This window comes from Chaetodon trifascialis, chromosome 14, assembly GCF_039877785.1.
Source record: "Chaetodon trifascialis isolate fChaTrf1 chromosome 14, fChaTrf1.hap1, whole genome shotgun sequence".
Taxonomy (NCBI): domain Eukaryota; kingdom Metazoa; phylum Chordata; class Actinopteri; order Chaetodontiformes; family Chaetodontidae; genus Chaetodon; species Chaetodon trifascialis.
In genome coordinates, this window is record NC_092069.1 from 23370645 (window position 1) to 23393525 (window position 22881).

Genomic DNA, 22881 nt, shown 5'->3' on the forward strand with positions numbered 1-22881 from the left:
TTTGACAGGCACGTGACTGAAGTCAGCGCACTCACGAGGAACGTATTAAAGGTGCAGTGACTAAATTTGTAGTCAGCAGCTAAAAGGTGCTGTGCAATTCTCGCGAGACTCAGTCATGTTTAGGTTTTTGATTTTTTTTTTCAGCACTGAATTCCACAAAGGAAGCTCAAAATATTCATATTCTCTTATAAAATATTGTAAATATTATTAAAAAATACTTAAATAACACATCATTCTTTTAGATTTGTTCTTTGTCTCATTATTACTTTTTAGTTATTTAATTTTTGGATCGTTGTGCTGTTTAGTATATTGCAGCACATTTTGCTTCACAATAAATATATATTGCCTAGCATCTCTAAGCACTAAAGGAGCATTTCTTAAGTAATACAGTTACTTCTGTAAAAAAGACAATATGTTTAGTGAAATGCATCTGAAAATTAAAAACATTTGTTCTAAATGACACACAAAAATGGCATTATAACCATGTTTCAATACAAATTTTATTTGCAGGACATACGCAAAAAGCCATACAATATCATCAGCTTCACATTGCACAATGCAGACTCACATCCAGAAACTGGGCTTTAGTGTCTCTCTAAAATAAAATATCCTCAACAAGACAGATAAATATATATATATATATAAAAAAAGAAGAAAAAAATTACAGAATTTTTAATATTCACACAAACTGCAGTAGATTGCACAAGGACGGGATTATTTTGCAGTGTGAATGGGACGGGCTCAAAGGAATGTGTCGTGGTGGAATGAAAATTATTCATTAAGCTTGTACAGTACTAAAAAAACTAACCTGTGCTACTGAATTTGGGTGAAAACCTTAATTAAACTCTGGCCCAATTAGCGCAGGTAGTGAGATAAGATTACATACACACCACATCTGTGAAGCTTATCAATGGATTCTGTGATTCAGTAGCTAAAAAGAAATTCACTTTGGTGACATCAACGTGACGTGAACCTAAATCACAGCTGTGAAATATTAATTTCTGTTGAGATGAAACTAAAATTTTAGACTCATGACCACTTCTGCTTGAAAACAGGTCTGGAAAATGTTCAGGTTAACCAACTCGCTAACCAGTCTTTCATGTGTAAAAATCACCAATATTGGTGTCACATTTTCAATCGGTTGAACTGAGAGAAGGGGTCACGTTGTGTTTTCGATGGTAAATACTTGGCTTTGAATGGGTTTCATGACAAAGGGGGTCATCACTTTCCCTCAGCCCAGAAAACAGTGTGTTCCAGTTAACACAAGGATTCCCAAAAAACACAGGAGTGCATATTTTACCCTGACAAATGTGATCTGCTTCAAGTATTCACGGATGCAGCTGTGTTTACGTACAGTAACAGTAGCTTATTTACTTCCATATTCAGGATTACTCAGTTAGCCAGACAACAAAGTGTTAGCGATGCGTTAACAATAAAGATGGGATTCGCTGGTGCAGCTGGGTTAGGGTAGATGAGCTCAGGAGATGGGAAAAGTAATAAAACATTATTTTTAGTTATCTGGCTAAATGGTTAATCATATCATAAAGTTGCCTGCACATTTCAATATTAAATATTTCATCATGTCACCTTATTATGTATGTACTGTGATAAAATACGTGCTGAAAACGCCGATTCTTTTACGTTTTGTCTCTGGCACAGCACACCTCTGACGGTAAGCGTCTGTCGTCATGTTAAATGTAACCTTATTATGAACAATAACTGAGTCTTTTCAGCATGTGTTTAAACCATCACCTGGTTTCTTGGCTGAGACAACTGCAATAAATCTGACCAATCAGGTGCTGGGGTCACTTGTGCAGTTTGAAGCTGGTGGGAAACTTCTTTAAACCGAAACCACACGCCTCCTTAAATATTTTATTAGTCTAAAGCCACAGGACAGGATTTTAAATATTCTATTTTCCTCACGGCCGGTGTTTAAAATTGCCTGACTCTACCTGATTTTGGCCATGTTTGTGACACGGAAGAAACATAACATACTTATTAAGTGCTCTGCTGATCTTCACACCGACAGTTAACCCATCCGACTGCAGGTCGCACAGTCCAGCCTTCATACAAACACACTCCTCATGCTTCCTTGAGCTTATTATAGTGTTATACAATACCTGTGAAACAAAACTAAAGATGTAAAGTGTCTGGAGAGAACTGTTGGCCTTGCCCACATTTTTTTGGTTGTCAGATCACTCAGAACGCATTCATGGCTGCCTCAGTGAAATCGCCTTCCTTTCATCCTCACATCATCCTCTGCCGTGTACTTCTACTCCATTTTGGATCGCTCCATCTTGGTTTTCAGGATTTCCTGGAAACACAGATTAGTGCATGCACAGTAACGTGATTGAGGAATGAAAACCAGCATCTGAAACAGAGATCATGAGACCGGCAGGAGGAAGTAAAAGGACACTTTACCTCTTCCTCGTCCAACATTACAGGGAGCGCTCTGTGGACAGAGGGACAAGACAGAGGAGGAGGCAGTGAATGCAGTCACACAGTCCAGGCCTGACTCCAACGGCATTTTAAGAGACTCTCCAAAGCTTGTTTGTGCCTCCAAAGTGTTGCTGACTGAGTATTTACAGTATATCTTTCTAGTCTGAGCTGGCCTTGATCAGGTACTGCAAACAACATTAATACACTTACATAAGATGAAACAAGAGGACACATAAAGACGGATTATTGTTTTAAGCCAATCAGAAAGTCCAGTGACTAAAGTAACTAAGTACTTTTAATCAAGCATTGCATTCAAGTGCAGTTTTGAGGCACGTGTACTGTACTTTTTGTGCTACTTTGTACTTGTTCTCCACTACATTTCAGAGAGAAATATTGCACTTTTTACTGGCTTTTTACTTTTCAAATGAAGATCTTACATAAAAATAAACATGATCAGCTCGTAGAGTACGGAGTGGCTGGTCTAGTTTGGCCTCATTGTCATGTCAGATGATTTCATTTAAATAACCGAGTTCCAAAGAGATCAAATTATCCAATATATCAATAAAAATCAAAAACTTTGTTATTTCTTCTCTCACCTCCCATTAATCGTCTCATGACCCCTCAGATTTAACTGTGACCCTTCGGAGGGATCCGAGCCCCAGGCTGGGAACCACTTGACTACACTAAAACTGTATAAGTAGTTAAAACTAGCTGCACTTGATTATAAAACTTCTGTGCTTTTACCAAAGTAAGATTTGAAATGGTTGAGTACTTCTTCCGCCACTGGTCAGCTCCATGTCTAAAATATTAAATTTAATTTACTTACACATCAGCTACAGTTGTAGGAATGTTCTCTTCAACCCACTTCAGGTCTTCATCCTGTCAAAACCAGATTTTAGACATGCAAAATGATTAAATTACGTGTGGATAAAACAATAAACGGATAAAACGAGGGCGATGTTGACAAAGGACATTCAATCACCTCTTTACTCAGCAGTTTCTGGGAGCCATTAGAATCCGGCTTTGAGCCTCTCATCTTCATTCCCTCTAAAAGGAAAGAAAAAAGGGACAAGAGCCGGCTGAAACCACACAGAAGTCTCCTGTCCAATAATATGATTATGACATAACCAGATTATTAAATTTTCCATTTATTCTATTAAACGATTATGAGACGAACGTTTCTGAATCACTGCACAGACTCAGATCACGGCCTCTGTAACACTGAGTTATACAACGCACCAGCTGGCTGACGAGCTCGTCTTTAAGGGATCTGAGGTCTGCAGCTCTACGTTAGGACGTTTACATAAACTGTCTGACACAGGTGTCCTCAGTCCTAAGCAAAGACTGGACGATCCTCAGCTGGCTTCGCAGTGGAAAGCAGGAGAGCGACAAGTCTTACCGAAAGCCTCATTCAGCATGGGCTCCTTGGCATCTTCCTCCTCATCATCGTCATCAATCAGAGGAGAATGGGAGAACCTGAGAGAGAACAGAACCCAAAATGAAATACAGCTCCTGGCAACTTAAAATGTCTGAACTGCTTTTGGGCTCCGGGATCAGCCCCGGCTCCAGAGGGACGCTGACCTCTGGCTGTTAGCAGAGGGACGAAGCAGCACCATGATCACCAGCAGGATGGTGGAGAACAGGAGGCGCCAGAAGGCGTCGTCTACCCACAAGTCCCTCCAACCCTGTGGAAAGGACGCAAGCAGAAAAGAGTCAACATGGATGACATCAGGTTGGAAGGCAAGTTCACTTCTCATCACTGTAGAAACAAGAAACCGACAATTGATCAATATCAGAAATCAAACTGACCGTCTGGCAGTCCACCAGCTTGAAGACTTTGGTGGTCCAGATGATGAATATGATGGAAGCTGTGGATACAAATGATTGCGATTTGCAAATCAGAAAGAGCACAGAAAACCTCTCATCAGTAAAAGGTACCCAGCATCCGGTTAGCTTAGCTTAGCATAAAGACTGGAAACAGAGGGCTACAGCTAGCCTGGATCTGTCCAGAGGTGACAGAGTCTGTCTACCTGCACCTCTGCAGCTCACAGATGAAGGCGTTACGTCTCCTTTGTTTAATCTGTGCAGAAAAACACCAGTTTCATTTGAATGTTTCTCATTTTCAAACTGATGATGCCTCAATATAATTAGATTTCCTGCAGCTCCATCCAAAGCACAGACTGTATAAAACATGGACACAGTCTCCCTGACGTCACCCACAGGTTTCTGAAGAGCCATTATGAAGCGAGGTGATGGTGGCTCCAGCCAGAACTGCAGGCTAAACCAAAAATGGATAAAGAGGTGGAGCGTGGGTGGGGGGTGGGGCTGAGGTGGGCCAAATTGCTAAAACCTAGCGGCTAGCTGTCACTCAAAGCAGCCATGCTCATATTTATGCAAAACTTTAAACCTTAATATAATTTAAATTCTATGAAAAATTCACCCCAAACAGGAAATTAGCTAAATTAGCAAAACTGTTTTTTGTACCAGGCTGTAAACATGTTTAAGTCGAGCATTTTAATATGGGGGTGTGTGGTGACTGACTTGCTTTTGGAGCCTCAAGTGGCCATTTGAGGAACTGCAGGTTTGGCACTTCTACATTTGCCTCAGGTATCACCTCTGGAGGCTGCTGTGTGAATCTGATGTGTAAAATTGATGGAGTTCCCTTTAAGCTGACCATAATGAAGCAGCTGTTTTTAAGCTCAGGTGCAGCTCCTCTAAGAGGCCGTACTTCTTTAGTCGCTACTCACCGACCACAGAGAAGATGAGGGTGTTGGTGAAGTGCTGATACAGAGAGAGCTTCACCACGTTTCTGCGGAGCTTCAGGAGACGAGTGGTTTGAGACAGACTGATGAAAATGTGGATAGAAGTTAAGGAGAACAAACTGTACATACATGCACGCAATCAGAATCAAAAGCTTAAATCTGCAACTGCAAATCCCGATCAGGCCTGAGTCGCTGCGTAAAGGATATCCACCACATGACGCAGGAGTCAATAAGCGAGAGGCTGAGATTAGCCACCAGGGCAACCGTCCCATAAAAACCCTGGAAAAAGACGACAGAGTGTGATTTTACCAAGAAACATGAGCCTCCATGACATAAGATAAGCATGTGCTGAAGACTGAAGCCTCCTCTCTGGAGCTGCCTCCTGACAAAACACATCTGCTCACCAAACCACACAAACGTCTCTCCATCCTTCTCTTATCTCGTGTTCCTTTGCGTAACGCTGTGTTTTCAGGACTCGCGGTGTTTGTGGCTTTGAATATCACTCCTGGATCAAATTCGTCATTCCCCATCATCATCACTTGCCTGCCTCCCGGAGACCGAATCCCTGCGTAACCTCATCTCTCTGTCGTCTCCTCAACTCAGATTTATTTACACCGAGCGCCTTGAAAGCTGCGGCAGGCGAGAGTTTTATGTAACGTCCAGTCTTATCTTAAATGCAGTGGGTTCATTACATTAAGGCTTAGACGTCAAATAGAAATGGTCTCCGGAACAGCAGCTTAGTAGTCTTCACTGGGTGGTTTGGCGGATTTAGATTAGTATATTGTAATTTCCATGAAATTCATGCTAGTTATGATCAGCATTTCTTTTGCAGCAGCAGCCATTTAATGTACTTACATTCTACAATAACCGCTCTGTGCAGCAGTTTTCAAGATTACTGACGGGGTCCGCCACTCGCAAACATGAGTTACAGCACTGCTGTGTCTTGCACGTCGGATGCTTTTATTGTGAAGGTCGCAAAAAATGGAAAAAGTTTGTTTGGTTGCACTGTCACCACAACATAGCTGACACAGCGGCTGCTCTTAAGAGCGAAGAAAGTAAATGGAACCACTTTGTCAGAATAACAAACCTGAACAATTCAGATATCTAAATGTGTAAAGTCACCGTTTATGTATTTGTTAGCTGATAGCTGCTGGGTGGTGTGAGGCGGGTGGAGTTTATCAACAGCCGTACTTACACCTGTCACCCGTAGCACACCTTCCACAGAGGAGAAGAGCAGGTAAAGAAGGCCGACAGCTACGAGCCGGTGCACTGTGGTGCCCAGCCTGGGTCTACAGGAGGGGGGGGGAAACTGGGCATTAGCAGCTGGTTTTTAACTAGTGCAGAATGACGACTCCTCGTTTCTAAAGGTGAGCTTTTAAAGAGCGTTCTTACTTGACGATGCCATAGCCGAGACTGACGATGAGGACCAGGATTCGGGCTAAAGATCTTTTCAGAGCAGAGAGCAGCTCAGCAAAGATCACCGCTCCTTGAACTGAGAAGACACGGAAACACGAGGACGATTAGGACAGAGGGGACATTAGTCCACACAGACAGGCAAACACGCACGAGACGAACCCACCGTAGTCTCCTTTGTAACGGATGCTCTGGTATTCGGAGTAAAACACAGCCTTCTCCAGCATGCCGAGGATGATGACGGCGCCGATCCAGAACTGGATCCGCAACAGGTCCCTCCAATAGCAGGCACACCAGAAGAGCCAGAGGGCCCCGAACAGCACGTACACGATGCACATGATCATGAAGAACTGCGAGGGACAGGAGGGAGAGACGAGTTAAATCACAGCTAAGATTCATATACTGATTCTGTCCCACTGTCCTATAATGTCCCATTACGGCCAAAACGTCTGTTTGCTCCAGACTGTAACATCAGCTACTCACATAATGAGTCTGAAGACATTTTAAACCTTTAAAAAAACCTCCTTTGTATCATTTATGGCTCGTACCATCATCAGGGGCCAGTCCGCTGGAGACGAGTAGTCATGCGGTCTCTTCATCTCAACTTTCACTGATGAAAGAAAAACAAAACAAAGTCACATCTGCTGACACGAAACTGTCCCTTCTTGAGTTTCTCCTTTCTTCTGCACCAATTTATCTACGTGAGACTCTCAAGCTTCTCACTCGTGAAAGCGAAGCCGAGCTGCTCGGCCCCGATGTCCTCGTCCTCGACCCCGCGGAACAAAGGCTGCACCTTCACGATGAACAGGTACGGACTGTCCTCCCAGGCTTTGGCCACCGCGCTGATGTCCTGCAGAGAGACGCAGAGTCAAAAGCCAGATCGCCTGTATCAAAAATATAACTGAAGTAAAGCGAAACCCTTACAAGTACACTTTTACTGCTTGTGCTTCATTTAAAGTATGTTTGACATGTACTTTTACAACATGTACTTCTAAACATGTCAGCAAGTTCTACTTCAATGTATTAAAAATGAATTCACAAATTCTGCAACACTTAAAGTGGTATTTCCAAGTATTTACAAAAAGTGTACTTTATTGCAAGTGTATCATAAATTGTACTTAAATACTTAGAAATACTTTTAATAATAGTTATAAGTATACTTATGAAAAGTAGTCCTTGGTAGTACACTATTAGCACGCTTAATGAAAGTGTACTTTAATCCCACTTCATTTAAAGAATATTTAAGTATATTTCTGACACATTGGTCAAATAATACAACTGTACTGCAGGTGTGTTTTGAATACTCGTGAATCCTGGTTTTCACTGGAGTACTTCAGTACACATAAAGTTTGGAGAAAGTTGTGCCAGTTTAGCAAATATTTACACTTCTTCTACTTGAGTGCACTTAAGTATACTTTACTTAGTGTACTTAGTGTATTCTTTAAAAAGTATAATTCAAGCATATTCTTCCCCTGGGAAGGGTTATAGTATTTGTTTCTTCCTATTTTTTATCTACTAAAATCATCAATCAAGAATTGCTCAGACCAACAGTGTTTTCAATGACCTCAATATCAGAAAAGAATCAGACAGAACTGAAAGTTTCCAAAGTTTCCAGGTAGGATTTCTTCCTTAAATTACTTTTGTGTTTGCTTGCATCATATCGGACTGCAGCCACAGGACGCGATAACTGAGGCTGCTGCTGTCGCTGTGACTGTGGCTGCAGCTTCTGACCGTTCAGGCTGTGTAATATCAGTTTTATTGGGTGTAACTACGCAGGGTTGTGTGTGTGCAGTGAGGTGTCCAGTTCAGTGTGTTACACCCGAACTGTGCCGACACACAAACCGTTCCCGTGGATCGGTCCTGACAGGGAACGCAAAGGCAGTTCAGAAAATGTAATTCCTACGGCGACCTGAAGGGGGCTCTGCAGGACGCGACCTCTGATAAAAACAGGCATTTAAAGGCATTTACGTTACAACGGCACGTCTTACCGGCTTGTCGGGCCAAATGAGGCTCTGATTCGATGGGTCGCTCTAAACAAAACACAGAACATGCAGTTAGACGACACAAACAAATAAAAAAAAGAGGCTTTATAGAGATTTTGGCAGGGTTTGTTTTTACATATCGTGCTCAATATGGTGAATCCATTACGAGCGCTGTGTATCGGCTTTATCAGTGACTCACCTTTGGGCTCGTGAGGGGCTGATATGGGTTGAAGTCTGCATAATACACCTGGGTGAGAGGGCATGAGAAGTCAGCTGATACCTGCTGCACTCGTAAGCACTGAGCTTCAGCTGAAGTACACTGATCTCGGTTTCTTATGTCAAACCTTTGGTAAGAAGAGGGAGGAGCAGTTGTCGAAGTACATGTAGCCCTGACTGTAGAAGCCACTCCAGCCGTCTTTCAGCATGTGGTCCATACCGAACATGTTCATCGCTTTGTTGTCCTATGACGGAGAGTGGGGGGGGGTGAATATCACAGTCAGTTTTTGTCCAAACTGACTGATACAGATCATCAGAAAAAGAGGAAACAAGCTTTTCACTCAACTTAAACCAATTAGTGAATGGAGAATACACCTTGGTCTCCAAATACATTCAATTCAACTCATCCCACTACTTCGCTGGTGGAAAGCCCACACAGAAAATTAGACATCAGTTAATTTATAACAAACGCCTCTGTGAGTATGTGATTCCTGTTTGGACGGCGGACAGAAATTCACATTCAAAGGCCTGATCACGCCTCAGCCGAGCGACTCTGGCTGCTAAACGCTGCAAAATAAATCTTGAACGAACGGCAGCGAAGAGTCCAAACCGCACACACGTGTCTGACTCTGCTCACACAACAGATCTGTGGTGACGCCGCACATCTGAGCCGCACATCCGAGCCTGTCAGTGCGCTTTATTGATGACAAGTGGAAATTAATGAGCAGATGTTTGAGAGTGCGAGTGATGAAGAATGAGCTGAGATGGAGCACTTGGCTCAGACAGAGGAATCCAGACTCATTCAAAGCAGTTAGTGGATCATTTCAGATGACTTTTGGGTGTTTGATGTCATTAAAAGTACTTATATACGCTGATCCGGTCCTGCTTGAAGTCAGCACCTGTTTTAGAAAGTGTTTTGAGTCTGAACCAAGGCGGCACTGACATTTCAAAACACTCCTGAACAAAAAAAAAGCGTCCCGATCAGACTCAGGCGACGGGCGACCTCGATGCATCCTCCCCTTCTGACCCTCAGCCTCGAGGCCGACGGCGACAAGGTGAAGAGCGTCAAAGGCGAAGCAGCAGCTGAGCGTGAGACGCTTCTGGACAAAGAGCCAGCGCCGGCACAAAGACGGGAGCCGAGCCCGATGGAAACACTCTGAGGGAGGACACAGCAGCTGCTCTGACTGACAGACTGCTGACGCTGAATGTGAAGCCAAAAGCCCTGAACTGGAGAAAAGTCCACGAGGTGAACTTTCTGACTCCAAAGTACAACAAAACATGATAAACATGTCAAACTTACACAAAATCCACAGCGTGAGAACACAGCTGATTTGATTTTGAGCGCAGCTGATCTTCAATCCCCAATTTCTATCAACCCTTAGAAGTACAAGTACTCACAGTGCAGTAAAATGTTCCCTGATTCATGTCACTGCTGCATTAACGCTGCATTTCACTGCTGTAGATGTTTAAAGTTGAGTTCATTTGAACTACTTTAAACACTGTCGGCTGGTTTAATCTACAGCAATGCATCACGTATCATGTATAAAAAGTCTGACGAGCTCAGAAAAACTGCCTGTTTTCAGCTTTGCGACGATGCATTTTCCAGCTGATTCAAGAAGCTTTTTAAAGAGTTTATTCCTGCATAGAGGAACACTTTATCCTTCAGTTTCTCAGAGAAATTCACACTCAAAATCACCACATTTGGAGATACGTGGTTTTCACTGGACAGGAATGGTATGAATAATTGTAATCTTTAAAGTAACTAAAACACACATGTAGTGGAGTAAAAAGTACAGTGTTTGCCTCAGTATTTGCAAAAAATAGAAACAACAAACTCAGGTACAAGTACCTCAAATCTGTACTAGCGTTGTTTCCGTCAACGAAAATCATGACGAAATATCGTGACGAAAACGAGACGGGACGCAACGTAAATGCCGGTCATGTGAAGATAACTATAATTAAATATATAATGCAATATTGTTGACGAATAAAAAAGAGACTAAAGGGGGTTTAGAAAAAAAAATTAAAAATAAATAAACACATTCGTTGACAAATAACGACACATTTTAGCATTTTTTATTTTGTAAACCACATTTAGTCTCGTTTTTAGTCGTCAACAATATTGCATTATATATTTAATTACAGTTATCATCACATGACTAGCATTTCCGTTGCGTCTCGTCTCGTTTCTGTCACATTATAAAAGTTCGTTGATGATGATATTTTGTCGTAATTTTCGTTGACGAAAACCTCTGTGTGTGATATCAACACTCAGGCCAAAGCAAACAGCGGAGAAACGTCAGGACTCACCGGCGTGTTGAACACCTCGTTGTAGCAAACAGACGAGCGCAGGTACCAGCTGATGTTGAAGGCCAGGTTTCTGTCACATGACCCCGTGTCGCCCTGGACTGCAGAGGGATGAGAGAGGAGCAGTGAGTCAGAGGATGGATGTCGGGCGGTAACGAGGCCTGAGGTCTGAGCAGCTGTTCCACATCACCACCCGACAGCAGCGCCTCTGCTATGATCTACTTTTACTTCACTGACTTCAGCTTCTCCCCGTCGCGTCGTTGCATTGCACCCTGGTTGATTTCCTGCGACCGTGGGAGCAGAAATCAGCATCTCTGCCTCATTTTCAGTATTATGGATTTCTCACTTTCTGACTGGTGAATGCTGATGCAAGAAGAAAAAGTCTAATTCTGAGGACAAAAACTGAAATTGACTGTTGAATGTTATATATCTTCCTACCAAACTCCATTAAAAATCTGCTGAAAATAACACAATCTGGACTGCGCCTGGGGCCGTGCCTTATCAGCAACACTCAAATAACTGCGGTAACAATACATAAAACTGTCCCTTTAGATTGCGTTTAAGGATTTTAGTGAGTTTCACCTTTAAAATATTGACTTTCCTGAAAGTCAAATGTGCTTTTCATCAAATCAGTTCAGCTCGCAATAAGTCAGCGTGTGGACTGCAAATGAAAAGCAGGATGCATACATGGTTTTCTATGAAGAACAGCGGGGAGAAGAGGAAACGTCCCCGCTGTGGGATTAATCACAGGATTATTTCTGAAGATGCTTCACGACATTATCCGTCAGTTTAGTCGCTGACATTTTGTTCGCGGTGCCAGGAGGTTCCCTGGCCTGCAGGCTGCAGGACATCCGGCTAATATGTGATGTTTGGACTTGAGCCAGCGAGCGCCATAAACACACTGCGGGACGTGGATGTCAGCACAGCAACATGTTAAACGCGACAGTGGAGTAGCTTTTTATTTTAGTTTATCTTTTACTCAAACTAACTTGAGGTATGTTGTAACTGGGCCAAATCGTCCCACAGGAACTGCATAAAACTTCGTCGGAAAGCGAGGCAGAGGACACAAAGGGCCTTTCTGTGCAGAGCCTGTTGTGCTCATGTGCTGCTGCGTCGCAGCTTGACTCGAGTCACATACGGCCAACGAATCTTGATATGGTTTTTATTCATTTAGGCACCCGGTGGGTGGAATTTGCCACTTTAAAAGAGCCATCAGGTGCCAGAATAAACACCACCACCAACAACAAGAAGGACGCACCTGAGTGCTGCGTTCATGTGACGCACAGCTGGCCCAGCAGCGTGTTAATGAATGTCTTGCTACAGTAAATATTCCACCGATCAGACAAACGATCTTTGTACTCTGCATCTTAATATTTCTAGAAAGGTGGAGGCAGATGCAGGAAGGAGAGTGAGGAAATGAGCCGGTCATTGTTGGCGCTGATGACGTTATACCCCAGTCCTGTTCAGTGAAAAAGAATGCATGAGGAACAGGTCGGACTACTCACACTTCATGAAGATGGTGGTGTTGGCATACAGCGTCTTTCGAAACACAGCATCCTGTTTCTGAAAACACAATGGAGACAAACACTCCTGTCACTCTCAACACTTCCACAGAGGATGGTAACAGATTCAAGCTGCGTTTAAAACCACAAATGCACAAATCTGACAAAACGTGTTCACGGATCCATAAAACACGAGCCAGATCTGTAACAACGTGCTGCTAGGAGTCAGCGTGCGTGTGCAGCGTGTTTTCACAGCTGGAATAAAACCTCACTCGACGACTTTATGAGCGTGCATCAGCTTTTTCACAAGCTAAGTGCAATAAAAGGTTTTTCTATTCTTTTCATATGAGGAAGCTTCTGGCTTTGGTGCAACACCAGCGACAGATGTAGACTGCATGCGAAACAGGTGAAAAAAGAGGTAAATGTCTTTGAAAGTTTAAGCCTTTTTAAATGAATTATGGGCCAACATCAACAGCTTTCTATGGAGCCAGATAATCTATGTCGAGGTGTATTTGTAGGTGGATAATTCTTACAAACATTTAACCACTCAGGTTTCATTACCCAGAGCACATCCTGGTGGATTTTTCCTGCCACCAGACAATGGGGGCAGTCTATTTCCTGAAGCCTGCTTACTTTCTGGCTGTGATAACATACAGAGGCATTCTGAAACATGCTCTTACTTCCTCAAAGCACGACCTACGCAGCTCATACATGGGCTGCATTTTCAGCCACGGCTCATTTAGCTGATACCTGAAAGGCTGCGTTTTTTTTTAAATTAAGAGTGGAGGAAGTGCTTTTCTGGAGGAAAAGCTGCGATGCCACAGCGAGAGAAAACTCAAGTAAAAGTCATGCACGTAAAAGAAAAATGCATTTAAAAAACTAAAAGTAATTAAACAGAATGATAAACATTACAATATTGGATTTTAATGATTTTATGAGTGAATGCGTACAGAGCTGCAAAGATTAGTCAATTAGTTGCATACTACTTAATTAATCGCTTAAAATTACTTTATTGATGATGAATTAATTGGCTTCTAAATGATCTGATTCCAGCTTCTTAAATATGAATATTTTCTGTTCCTTCACTCCTCTATGACAGTAAACTGAATATCTTTGGATTGTGGACAAAACATTTGAACACTTTTCACCATTTTCTGACATTTTATGAACGGATTAACAGAGAAAATAATCTCCAGATGACAGTAACCATGAGTTGCAGCCCTGCATTGCTTTACTGCTGAAGCAGGTAAAGGTGGGGTTAACTTTAATGACATCATATACTCCATCAGCTGGGCAGCTTGTGAATTAAAAACCCCCTGGGAATAACTGTTCATTATATTTTGTAATATTAATCTGAGCATGCAAAAAGCACAAAATTTGCCTTGTAGTGAAGCAGGAGCAGCAAAACGGAAAATAAAAGAGTAAAGTACGAGTACCCCACACCTGTACTCAAGCACAGCACTTTCTGTCAGGACTGAGGACAATACAGCACCCTGTCGGTGCACCGAGGCTGTAACATGCTCCTCTGTAACACACTTCAAACACTACCATGTCCTCACAGACGACCTGCCTTCATTCAGATCGACCGATAACACACTAGATGAGCGCTGCTGTGGAGCAGGATTATTCCGTAATCTACGAGTTTTGTCTTTAAATCAGGAAAATGCAAACCAGCTGATTCCGAATGAGAAGCTCATTCCGTCAGACGAGCGAAACCAGAACTGTCAAAGCCCGGTGGCGTGCAGGAGGTGGAGGAGGGTGCAGCGGAATGAGGAGCTGCTAGGGGCCAGTTAGCTACCCGAGCTAACAGCTGCTATGGAAGACAGCACGACGGGCTGTGCAATAACCGTAAAAATGCACATGCTGCAGGTTTAACACTGACCGAGCTGATGTCCACCTTCCATACGGAGACCTCTGCCGCTGTCCCGAGGCGGAAAACTAACACAGAAAGCAGCAAACATAACCGACGCGCCTGTGCATCTGGCATCTTCATCTGTGCGTCTACTACGGGTCAGACTTGCATCCGCCTCCAGGTCCGGGGTGCTTCGTGTTGACGTTCACGCTGTCACCACCAGAGGGCGGCAGCGGTCTGGAGAGGCGGCTATCTTGAAAAACTGCAATTTAAGGTTTGTAATGTCAAATAAGATAAAATTAGACTTGGTAAAAATAGACTTGACCCAAAATTAGCCTCATTTAGGCGTTTTAATAACGTGTTTGTTAAAGACATGCTGACATTAGCTATTGCTAGCTAGCTATTGCTAGCTAATGTCAGCTAATGCTAGCTAATGTTAGCATGTTATATGGTAAACTATCACTGTCTTCAAACGCTCACAAACCGTTTAACGGTTAACTAAGTGGGAGCAACACAATTTGGAAACACAAACTCAAATGAGAAATAGAAGAACTAAATTCCACCATGAGGAGATGTAGTTAATAATTGTTGGTATTGATTTAGACTGCCATTATTGTCCATTAAAATGTTTTTGTTGAGTGTACTACATGAGACCAATTTAATATATATATATATTTTAAATATTTTTAATACAGATAAATTTGCATAAAGATATTGGGGAAAAAATAGTTTTACTTTGCAAGCTCAGATTAATATTACAATTTCTAAAACAAACTACTCAGCTGATGAAGTACTTTCCCAGCTTCAACAGTAAAGTGATGTAGGACTGCAAAAATGATTTTATTGTTGGTTAATCTGCCAGTTATTTTCTCAATTATTTGATCAGTTACAAAATGATGAAAAATGTCCATCACTGTCTTCCAAAGCCCAAGATGATGCCCTCAAATGTCTTGTTTTGTCCAGAACCCAGATACTCATTTCACCGTCATAAAGGAGTAAAAAACAGAAAATATTCACATTTAAGAAGATTGAATCAGAGAATTTAGACTTTTTTTTCCTTAAAAAAATTAGTAGATGGGGATTCATTTAATTGTTGACATCGAATCGATGAATCCTTGCAGCTCTAATTAAAACAGTAATTTATTGATGGTCCCATGCTGAGGGCTGGGAGGTGATGTGTAAATCTGTCTTGGTTTACAAATCCGTCTTCTGTACTTTTGTCCAACGTCATTTTTTCTGCTTATTAGCATGATCGCGCTATCTAAAAATCTACCACATGCTGATTAAATTCGTGGAAAGTTTGATAATAGTATCAGCTAAGTTAGCTGCACTGAAACAGGAAGTTTACTTTGAAAATCCGCTCCGGAAGTGCGGTCGGTGGTGTGACTTTCTGGAAATGTCGTCTTCCGTGCGAGCGCCGAAATTAACGGACGTTGGTTCCGCCAGTTTACGAGTAGTTAATGTTGAAACCAGGAGACGGAAGACCACCGGCGACTGTTAGCTGCTGCTGATCTCTGGCTTTTTTGGCTGTCTTTCTGCTCGAAATGGCGGAAGTGAGACAACCCGTTGTTAGGTACAAACATACAAACTCTTTTTATAAGAGAGCCTCTGACTTTCCTCATCGAGTCTGTGCAGAAACCACCTGAAGTGCAGCGGCCAGGCTCCCTGCGGCGCACGGTGTCAGTCGGAGTATTGATCATGTCTAAGGAGAGGTGGTCCGTGTTTGCTGCAGGGCGAAACTCACCTGCGTTTTCTGTTCATTTGTGGATTTTAAGTTTCTCCTCTGAGCCATTCCTGCAGGCAGACCGACGTGCATACGGAAGCAAATCTTTGACAGAAGAAGCGTTTGTGTCCCAACTCTTGTCCATAAGATGACGTCTACAAATGTCTTGTTTTGTCCACCACTCAAAGATATTCAGTTTACTGTCACGGAGGAGGGAAGAAACCAGAAAATATTCACATTTAAGAAGCTGAAATCAGAGAATTTTGACTTTTTATTCTTTAAAAAAATGTTATGAAACCAATTAACTCTCCAAATAGCAGCTGATTAATTCAATGGCTGAGAACTAATCGGTGAATCGTTGCATCTCTGATGTGTTTAATTTCTCTCTGCTTGCTCCTCAGTGTCATCACTGAGGATCAATTGAAAGACAAGTTCAAGAAAAGTGACCATGTCGCCTTCTACAGGTACGCTGGGCGTTCAGCATCCACACTCCCACACCTGAGTGGATTTTCCAGAACGCTGCATTTATGTGCGTTCAGCAGGATTTGAGCCACAGATTAAATGGTAACGTTGATGCTTGTTGTCACTCCTGAGGCGGCAGATTCAGGGCCCAAACCTGCAGCACCGGGCCCTGTTGGACACCATGGTGCTCACAGAGAAGGGGGCCCGTTTTGAACTGCTGGAGCCTGACACGAAGGTCTGAACACCAGCATTACTGTAAACCGCAACCAAGGACAATCGATTTCTGTTTGACACATTTGATCTTATTAGAAAAAACAAAAGGTTAGAGGCAATTGAGGTCTCTTTAACTGTTTTAAATGAACTGAATTGTGCATAGAAGGCAAACCCCAGCTCCCTGTAGGTGACAATAACTCCCCCATCTCAGTAATAGAAAGTCCTAAATGCAGAAAATAATCTTCTAACGAACCAACGTCGGCTCTGGACTGTGTTCTGTTCGCAGACGTCGCTGCTTCTCTCTGTGTCGCCGTGCCAAAACGGCACCGTGAGGATATTAATAGACGAGCTCCGGCCCGTTAAAGCACGCTACCGAGTTCCAGATGTGATGACGGGGGAGCCGCAGTGCGAACAGTAAGAGAAACAAACCCCGTCAAGCTGCAGGGTGGAGCTTCCCATACCACCATCACGTGCTCAAGCTGACATTGCGTTTGTGTTGATGTGTGTGCGTCTTTCGTACAGTATGTCTTGTGTGCTTTGTGTGAGTCTGACTCTCCTTGCTTGTGCAGCGGTTGACCTTTTCTCTCATCGCCCTGCAGGTTGAGGGTGGAGAGACGCTCCGAGGACTGCGTCACTCTTTCCTGGGCTTCGGGACGTCACCAGGTTTGCGTGTGGCACTTCCCTTTCCGGCTGGAGATCCTGTGTGAGGACGAAGCGCTGGTGACGTTCAACTCCAAAGGCAAACTGTGGTTCGAGACTCTGCAGGATCCACCGCCCAGGTGAGGCTCTCAGGGGACGGGTGCCTGCTGGGAACAAAAGAACAAGTGAATTCAATTACATTTTGTCCCCTTTGTTGTTTCTGTCCTCAGGGCCACATCTCACGGTGGAGAGGTGAGACAACACCAACACTGTTCAAATGTAATGTAACATTACTCCCTCTAATCTGGTCTATAAATGCTCTGGTGCTTTTCCCTTTGTTCCTCTGACAGCTTCAGGACGGCCACTTATGGAAAGAGACTTTCAGGCACTTTGTGGACATCAAAGCTAATGGTTTGTTTCTGCTATTTGACAGTTTTAAAAAGGCACAACTGTCAGTGATTCGGTTGTTCTTCCTGTCAGCACTTTGTGTGTGATTCTAAATGCATTATGTGCAGACATAGAGAGAAATTTAACAAAATAAAAGAAAAAAGATCGCAACCATTCATTGTCTTTGGTGCTTCTTCCTGTTGAAGTCCAGGTCCCACCAGCATTGGGTCAGACCTCTGCTTTCACGGCTTCAGTCACGTGTTCGGCCTCCCAGAGCACGCCGACGGCCTTCAGCTCAGAGACACCAGGTGCACACAGATTTTACCAAACTGCAAGTCGTGCGTGCAGCCTTAAAGTTCAGTCTGTTGGTAATCATGCGATTGTTGTCATTTCACAGAGACGGGGAACCGTACCGGCTCTACAACTTGGACGTCTTTGCCTACGACTTGTACAGCCGCCTCGGCCTGTACGGCTCTGTGCCGCTGCTGGTGGCCCACAGGCCCGACACGACTCTGGGCGTGTTTTGGCTGAACGCGTCCGAGACCTTTGTGAACGTTCATTACAGCCCACCTGAGCATCAGGTGACCCTCGTTCTTTCAGCGGCATTTTAGAAGACGTGCATGTTTATTAAACAACCCCCTGCGTCCTCCAGGATGACCAGACCCCCCCAGTGAAGAGGAGGCGGATGCAGCCTCACACTGACGTCCACTGGCTGTCAGAAAGCGGCGTGATTGAGTGCGTGGTTCTGCTGGGGCCCAGTCCACAGCAGCTCTTCTCCCAGTACGCCCAGCTGACAGGTGTGTACGCAGTTCCTGTATACACATAAAGTTAGGCATTATAAGTAAAACTGAGCCTCTCTCGCCTCCCTCTGTCAGGATATCAAGCCCTGCCCCCGCTCTTTGCGCTCGGGTACCACCAGTGCCGCTGGAACTACAACGACGAGGCCGACGTGAAGGCTGTGGACGCCGGATTCGACCGCCACCGTATCCCGTACGACGTAATCTGGCTGGATATTGAGCACACGGACGGGAAGCGTTACTTCACCTGGGACTCCACTCGTTTCCCCGAACCGGCCGGCCTGCAGCGATACCTGGAGAAGAAGAAGAGGAAGGTCGGTTTTGGGGTATTCGCTGCCTTTTTCAGCCCTCGTGTGGTCCAAGTTTAAGTTTTTTACTGTGCACTTTGTTCTCATCCTCCAGTTGGTTGTTATAAGCGATCCCCACATGAAGGTTGACCCTGATTGGCCGCTGTACCGCGAGGCCAGAGACGGAGGGCATTTTGTGAAGAACAGAGAGGGGCAGATCTATCACGGCTCCTGTTGGCCCGGTAAACTTTCTCTTTTCATGACGTAATGTGACACTCACTGTGAAAACCCATAAAAGTGACCTGTGTTCTGAATATTCTAGCAGTTTAGTCCATTCTGGATGTTATGTTCGTAAACATCACGTGACATTGAGGCTTTCTCTCACCTGTCTCACAGGTAAATCCTCCTACCTCGACTTCAGCAGTCCAGACACCCGAGCGTGGTACTCCAGATGTTTCAGCTTGGATAAGTACAAGGTGAGCGGAAACAAATACTGCAGTACTACTGTATTTATATATCTCAATGCCGTATAACTCAGTTTTTATTTATAAGCATCCTGTTGTCAGTAGTAGTTTTCCAGCCTTGAACTCACTGTCAGCGGTTCTGCTGTTGTTGAAGTGTTTCCGTCTCATGCAGGGATCCACTCCATCCTTATTCGTGTGGAATGACATGAATGAACCGTCTGTGTTCGACGGGCCCGAGCAGACGATGCCAAAGGACGCAGTGCATTATGGGGGCTGGGAACACCGGGAGTTGCACAACCTGTACGGCTTCCACCAGGTGAGGCGGCTCATGAAGCTTATTTTGATCCAGGTCTGATAGTGCTTCATTCAGACTTTAGGGTCTAAAATTTCCAAAATAAAATGCATCTCTTGCCATATGAGAAATGGCACCAAATGACAGTGATTAGTATGCTTTATGTTTTGTTGTTGTTGTTGTTGTTTTCTCACAGCACATGGCCACGGCGGAGGGTCTCATAACTCGCTCAGGCGGCGCAGAGCGTCCGTTTGTCCTTTCACGCTCCTTCTTTGCTGGCTCACAGAGATTCGGTACGTTCGTGAAGTGAAAAATGAACTGCGATGTGTTTGTGGTCCTGTCCTGATGTGCACTGCTTGTCATGGTTGTCTTTGCCGGGGACGCAGGAGCCGTGTGGACGGGTGACAACGTGGCCAGTTGGGAGTATCTGAAGATCTCGATACCGATGCTCTTGTCTCTGAGCGTGGCAGGCGTAGCGTTCTGTGGAGGTGAGCTCAATCATTAAGTAAACACTGGACTTTATCGAGACGCTGTTGAGCCGCAGCCTCTCACGCTGCTTGTTTCAGCCGATGTCGGCGGGTTCATCCAGGACCCGGAGCCGGAGCTGCTGGTGCGCTGGTACCAGGCGGCCGCCCTGCAGCCGTTCTTCCGAGGCCACTCCGCAAACGTGACGAAGCGCCGGGAGCCCTGGCTGTTCGGGGAGACAGTCACCGCCGCCATCCGCACTGTGATCCAGCAGAGGTACTTAAGCCTGCAGGGACAGAATGACGTGTTAATGATCCCTGTGAAGACAGCAGGTTTGTCACAGTCTTGTCTGAATTCAGATACCGTTTGCTGCCGTATTGGTACACCCTGTTCCACCAGGCTCACACCTCAGCTCTGCCTCCACTCAGGTCAGTGCTGCTGCTGCCCTCTGCTGCTCACTGGAAGTACTGCAGGCTCATATTGTTGAACTATGTAGCTTTTCAGGCACTAGAGGTCAATGTCTCTCTTGTTTTGATGATGCAATGCTAAGAAACATGAATATAGGATAGATAGATATCCTTTTATAGAAATGCTCATTTCATTTAAAACCGTGCAGACCTCTGTGGGTGGAGTTCCAGAGAGAAGAGAACACCTTCACTGTGGACAACCAGTACATGATTGGTGATAAATAACTTTGATTTGTGCATTTTTACTCAGCATACCCTGGAGTTGTTTAGTTTTTCTTAGCTTAAGTGTCTCTTTTCAGGTGGAGCACTGCTGGCCTGTCCTGTCACTGAGCCGGGTGTTCGAGAAGTCCAGGTCTTACTTCCTGGATCTGGTGAGGTAAACCAGCCACCAGGTGACATATTTATATGTTGAACTTGATGACGCAGCTCTGTGTGGATGTCATGAGACAGCTTGTTTCTGGTTCAGGTGTGGTACAATGTCCACTCTGCAGAGGTGTATGAAGGAGGCGTGACTCTGAGTCTTCCGGTCACTCTGCACACAGTCAGTGTTTGTGTTGCATCCGCTCAATAATAACAATCAACTAATATTGTTATCATTGTGGAAGCTGACTTTGATTTTCTGCTGCTTCCTCTGTACAGGTCCCGGTGTTCCAGCGTGGCGGCTCAGTGGTCTGCAGGTCAGCAGGAAGCGGATCCTGCACAGCCGAAGTCCAGCAGCTCCCCCTCTCCATCACTGTGGCCCTCGACTCTCAGGTGAGCACCTTACGCAAACCGTGCTGTCGCTCTATATTCAGACTTGTGACAGTTGCGTCATTTAATTAGTGAAATCCTGACCGCCGTCCCTTCTCCCTGCAGGGCGCCGCCGGTGGTGAGCTGTACCTGGACGACGGCCACTCCTTCAGCTACCGTGACAGAAAGGCCTTCTGCCTGCGCAGGTTCAGCATGCTGTCAGGCCGTCTGCTCTGCCGGTGAGTCACAGCTCACACCTCCTAAAGAGGGACCCAGTTTTAGATCACATGAGAAAGCAGCTAAAAAAAACCTCTTGAAACACTGAAAACACTGCAGAGGCGCTGATTTGATATGTGCTGTTGTGTCTCACAGTCCTGCCAGTGAAGGAGGAACATTTGACTGCGACACGGTGATACAGTCGGTCACCGTCCTGGGGGTGAAGAGCAAACCGTCCACAGTGGTTGTGCATCTGCCAGGTGAGGAGCTCTGCCCATATGTGACCTCATATATTCACAGCTGGACTTAACTCTCATACGTGGGTCCCAGTACAGCAAATCCATCACAGCCAACCTTAAACGAGACAAAAAACCCACCGGAAAACACACATTTCTGTGCATTCTGTTAAAATCAAATATAAAACCTGCTCTCTTCAGTCAATGTTTTGTACTGTTCAACAAAACAAAAGGAGGAATCCATCAGAAAGATGCCAGCAAGCACATTTTCTACTGTAGGAGCATCAACAGGTGAAGGAGGATTGAGGATTTCTTTCTCTCACTCGCTTTTCTTTTCATCACCAGGTGCTGAAAACGCTGCTGCTGCTGTGTTTGAGTACACAGAGACCTGCTGCATGCTGACAGTGAGCAGCCTGAGCCTCGGGGTGTCGACAGACTGGGACGTGCAGATACTGTAGGTTAACTCGTTCATGTGAGGAGAGCGTCAGGTAACCGCAGCGGCCATTTTTATTTGTAAAGTACGACAAGAAGGAAACCTGAAAACAAGTGTCAAAAGGACAAAGTCCACCATAATCAGATTTTAATTAATTTACTTGTGTTGAGCCTCAGATTTCCTTTTATTTTACTGATTTTTGAGCCCTTTAAAGAATCAGAATCACAGGTCGGCGAATCCCCCCGCTGACTTCTGCTTCGTCGAGTTTTACTTGTTTTAAAAACCTTTTAAAAATCATAACATCAAGAGAACAAAAGAGATGTGTTTTGATTTGTTAACGATGAGATTGTTATGAATAATAATGAGAAACTACGTGTGGTTTTAAAGGTGTGGAGTGAATGTTGACTGAATAAAGTGCGAACTGATGTGCAGCTTCCAACGTGATCAACTCTTTTTCTTCTTAACGTCCTGTCATGATCAGCCTGAGCACAAATTTGAGGTACTTTACTCTTTACTTCTCTACAACATCTTGGAGGGAAATATTGTGCTATTTACTCCATTACATTAACTTGACAGCTTTAGTTGCTTCACAATTACA

The 22881-nt window shown here is 44.3% G+C and overlaps 2 protein-coding genes across 2 annotated transcripts; one reads left to right on the plus strand and one right to left on the minus strand.

The window, feature by feature from the left end:
- Positions 1-481: 481 nt before the first annotated feature.
- Positions 482-14653, minus strand: LOC139342104 (transmembrane protein 87A-like). Its single transcript, XM_070979020.1, has 20 exons — positions 14504-14653; positions 12625-12682; positions 11123-11220; positions 8941-9057; positions 8796-8843; positions 8603-8644; positions 7338-7464; positions 7163-7224; positions 6781-6964; positions 6594-6693; positions 6397-6490; positions 5409-5480; positions 5187-5295; positions 4249-4307; positions 4021-4124; positions 3839-3915; positions 3422-3486; positions 3266-3318; positions 2422-2452; positions 482-2314 (listed from the first exon to the last, which is right to left on the minus strand). The coding sequence occupies exons 1-20, from the start codon at positions 14612-14614 to the stop codon at positions 2273-2275; spliced, it is 1653 nt and encodes a 550-aa protein (XP_070835121.1). The 5' UTR covers positions 14615-14653; the 3' UTR covers positions 482-2272.
- A 1346-nt stretch (positions 14654-15999) lies between these two features.
- Positions 16000-22723, plus strand: ganc (glucosidase, alpha; neutral C). The gene is made up of 25 exons (XM_070979021.1): positions 16000-16046; positions 16598-16660; positions 16791-16893; positions 17158-17285; positions 17471-17650; positions 17741-17762; positions 17861-17921; positions 18109-18205; positions 18295-18478; positions 18550-18694; positions 18773-19008; positions 19097-19223; positions 19378-19457; positions 19618-19761; positions 19934-20030; positions 20124-20225; positions 20304-20478; positions 20562-20630; positions 20819-20883; positions 20969-21045; positions 21136-21210; positions 21309-21422; positions 21525-21637; positions 21771-21874; positions 22196-22723. Exons 1-25 carry the CDS (start codon positions 16018-16020, stop codon positions 22306-22308), a joined length of 2703 nt encoding a protein of 900 aa, XP_070835122.1. The 5' UTR covers positions 16000-16017; the 3' UTR covers positions 22309-22723.
- The last annotated feature ends 158 nt before the right edge of the window (positions 22724-22881 follow it).

What these genes read in the sequence shown, in the direction of transcription:
- ganc (XM_070979021.1), top strand. Translation starts at nt 16,018, where the DNA reads ATGGCGGAAGTGAGACAACCCGTTGTTAG. An exon ending in TCACGGCTCCTGTTGGCCCG is followed by an intron (nt 19,224 to 19,377) that starts GTAAACTTTCTC and finishes CCTGTCTCACAG; the next exon opens with GTAAATCCTCCTACCTCGAC. An exon ending in TCAGCTCTGCCTCCACTCAG is followed by an intron (nt 20,631 to 20,818) that starts GTCAGTGCTGCT and finishes AAAACCGTGCAG; the next exon opens with ACCTCTGTGGGTGGAGTTCC.
- LOC139342104 (XM_070979020.1), bottom strand. Translation starts at nt 14,614, where the DNA reads ATGAAGATGCCAGATGCACAGGCGCGTCGGTTATGTTTGCTGCTTTCT. An exon ending in ACTCCTGCGTCATGTGGTGG is followed by an intron (nt 5,296 to 5,408) that starts ATATCCTTTACG and finishes ACTTCTATCCAC; the next exon opens with ATTTTCATCAGTCTGTCTCA. An exon ending in TAATGTTGGACGAGGAAGAG is followed by an intron (nt 2,315 to 2,421) that starts GTAAAGTGTCCT and finishes CTGTGTTTCCAG; the next exon opens with GAAATCCTGAAAACCAAGAT.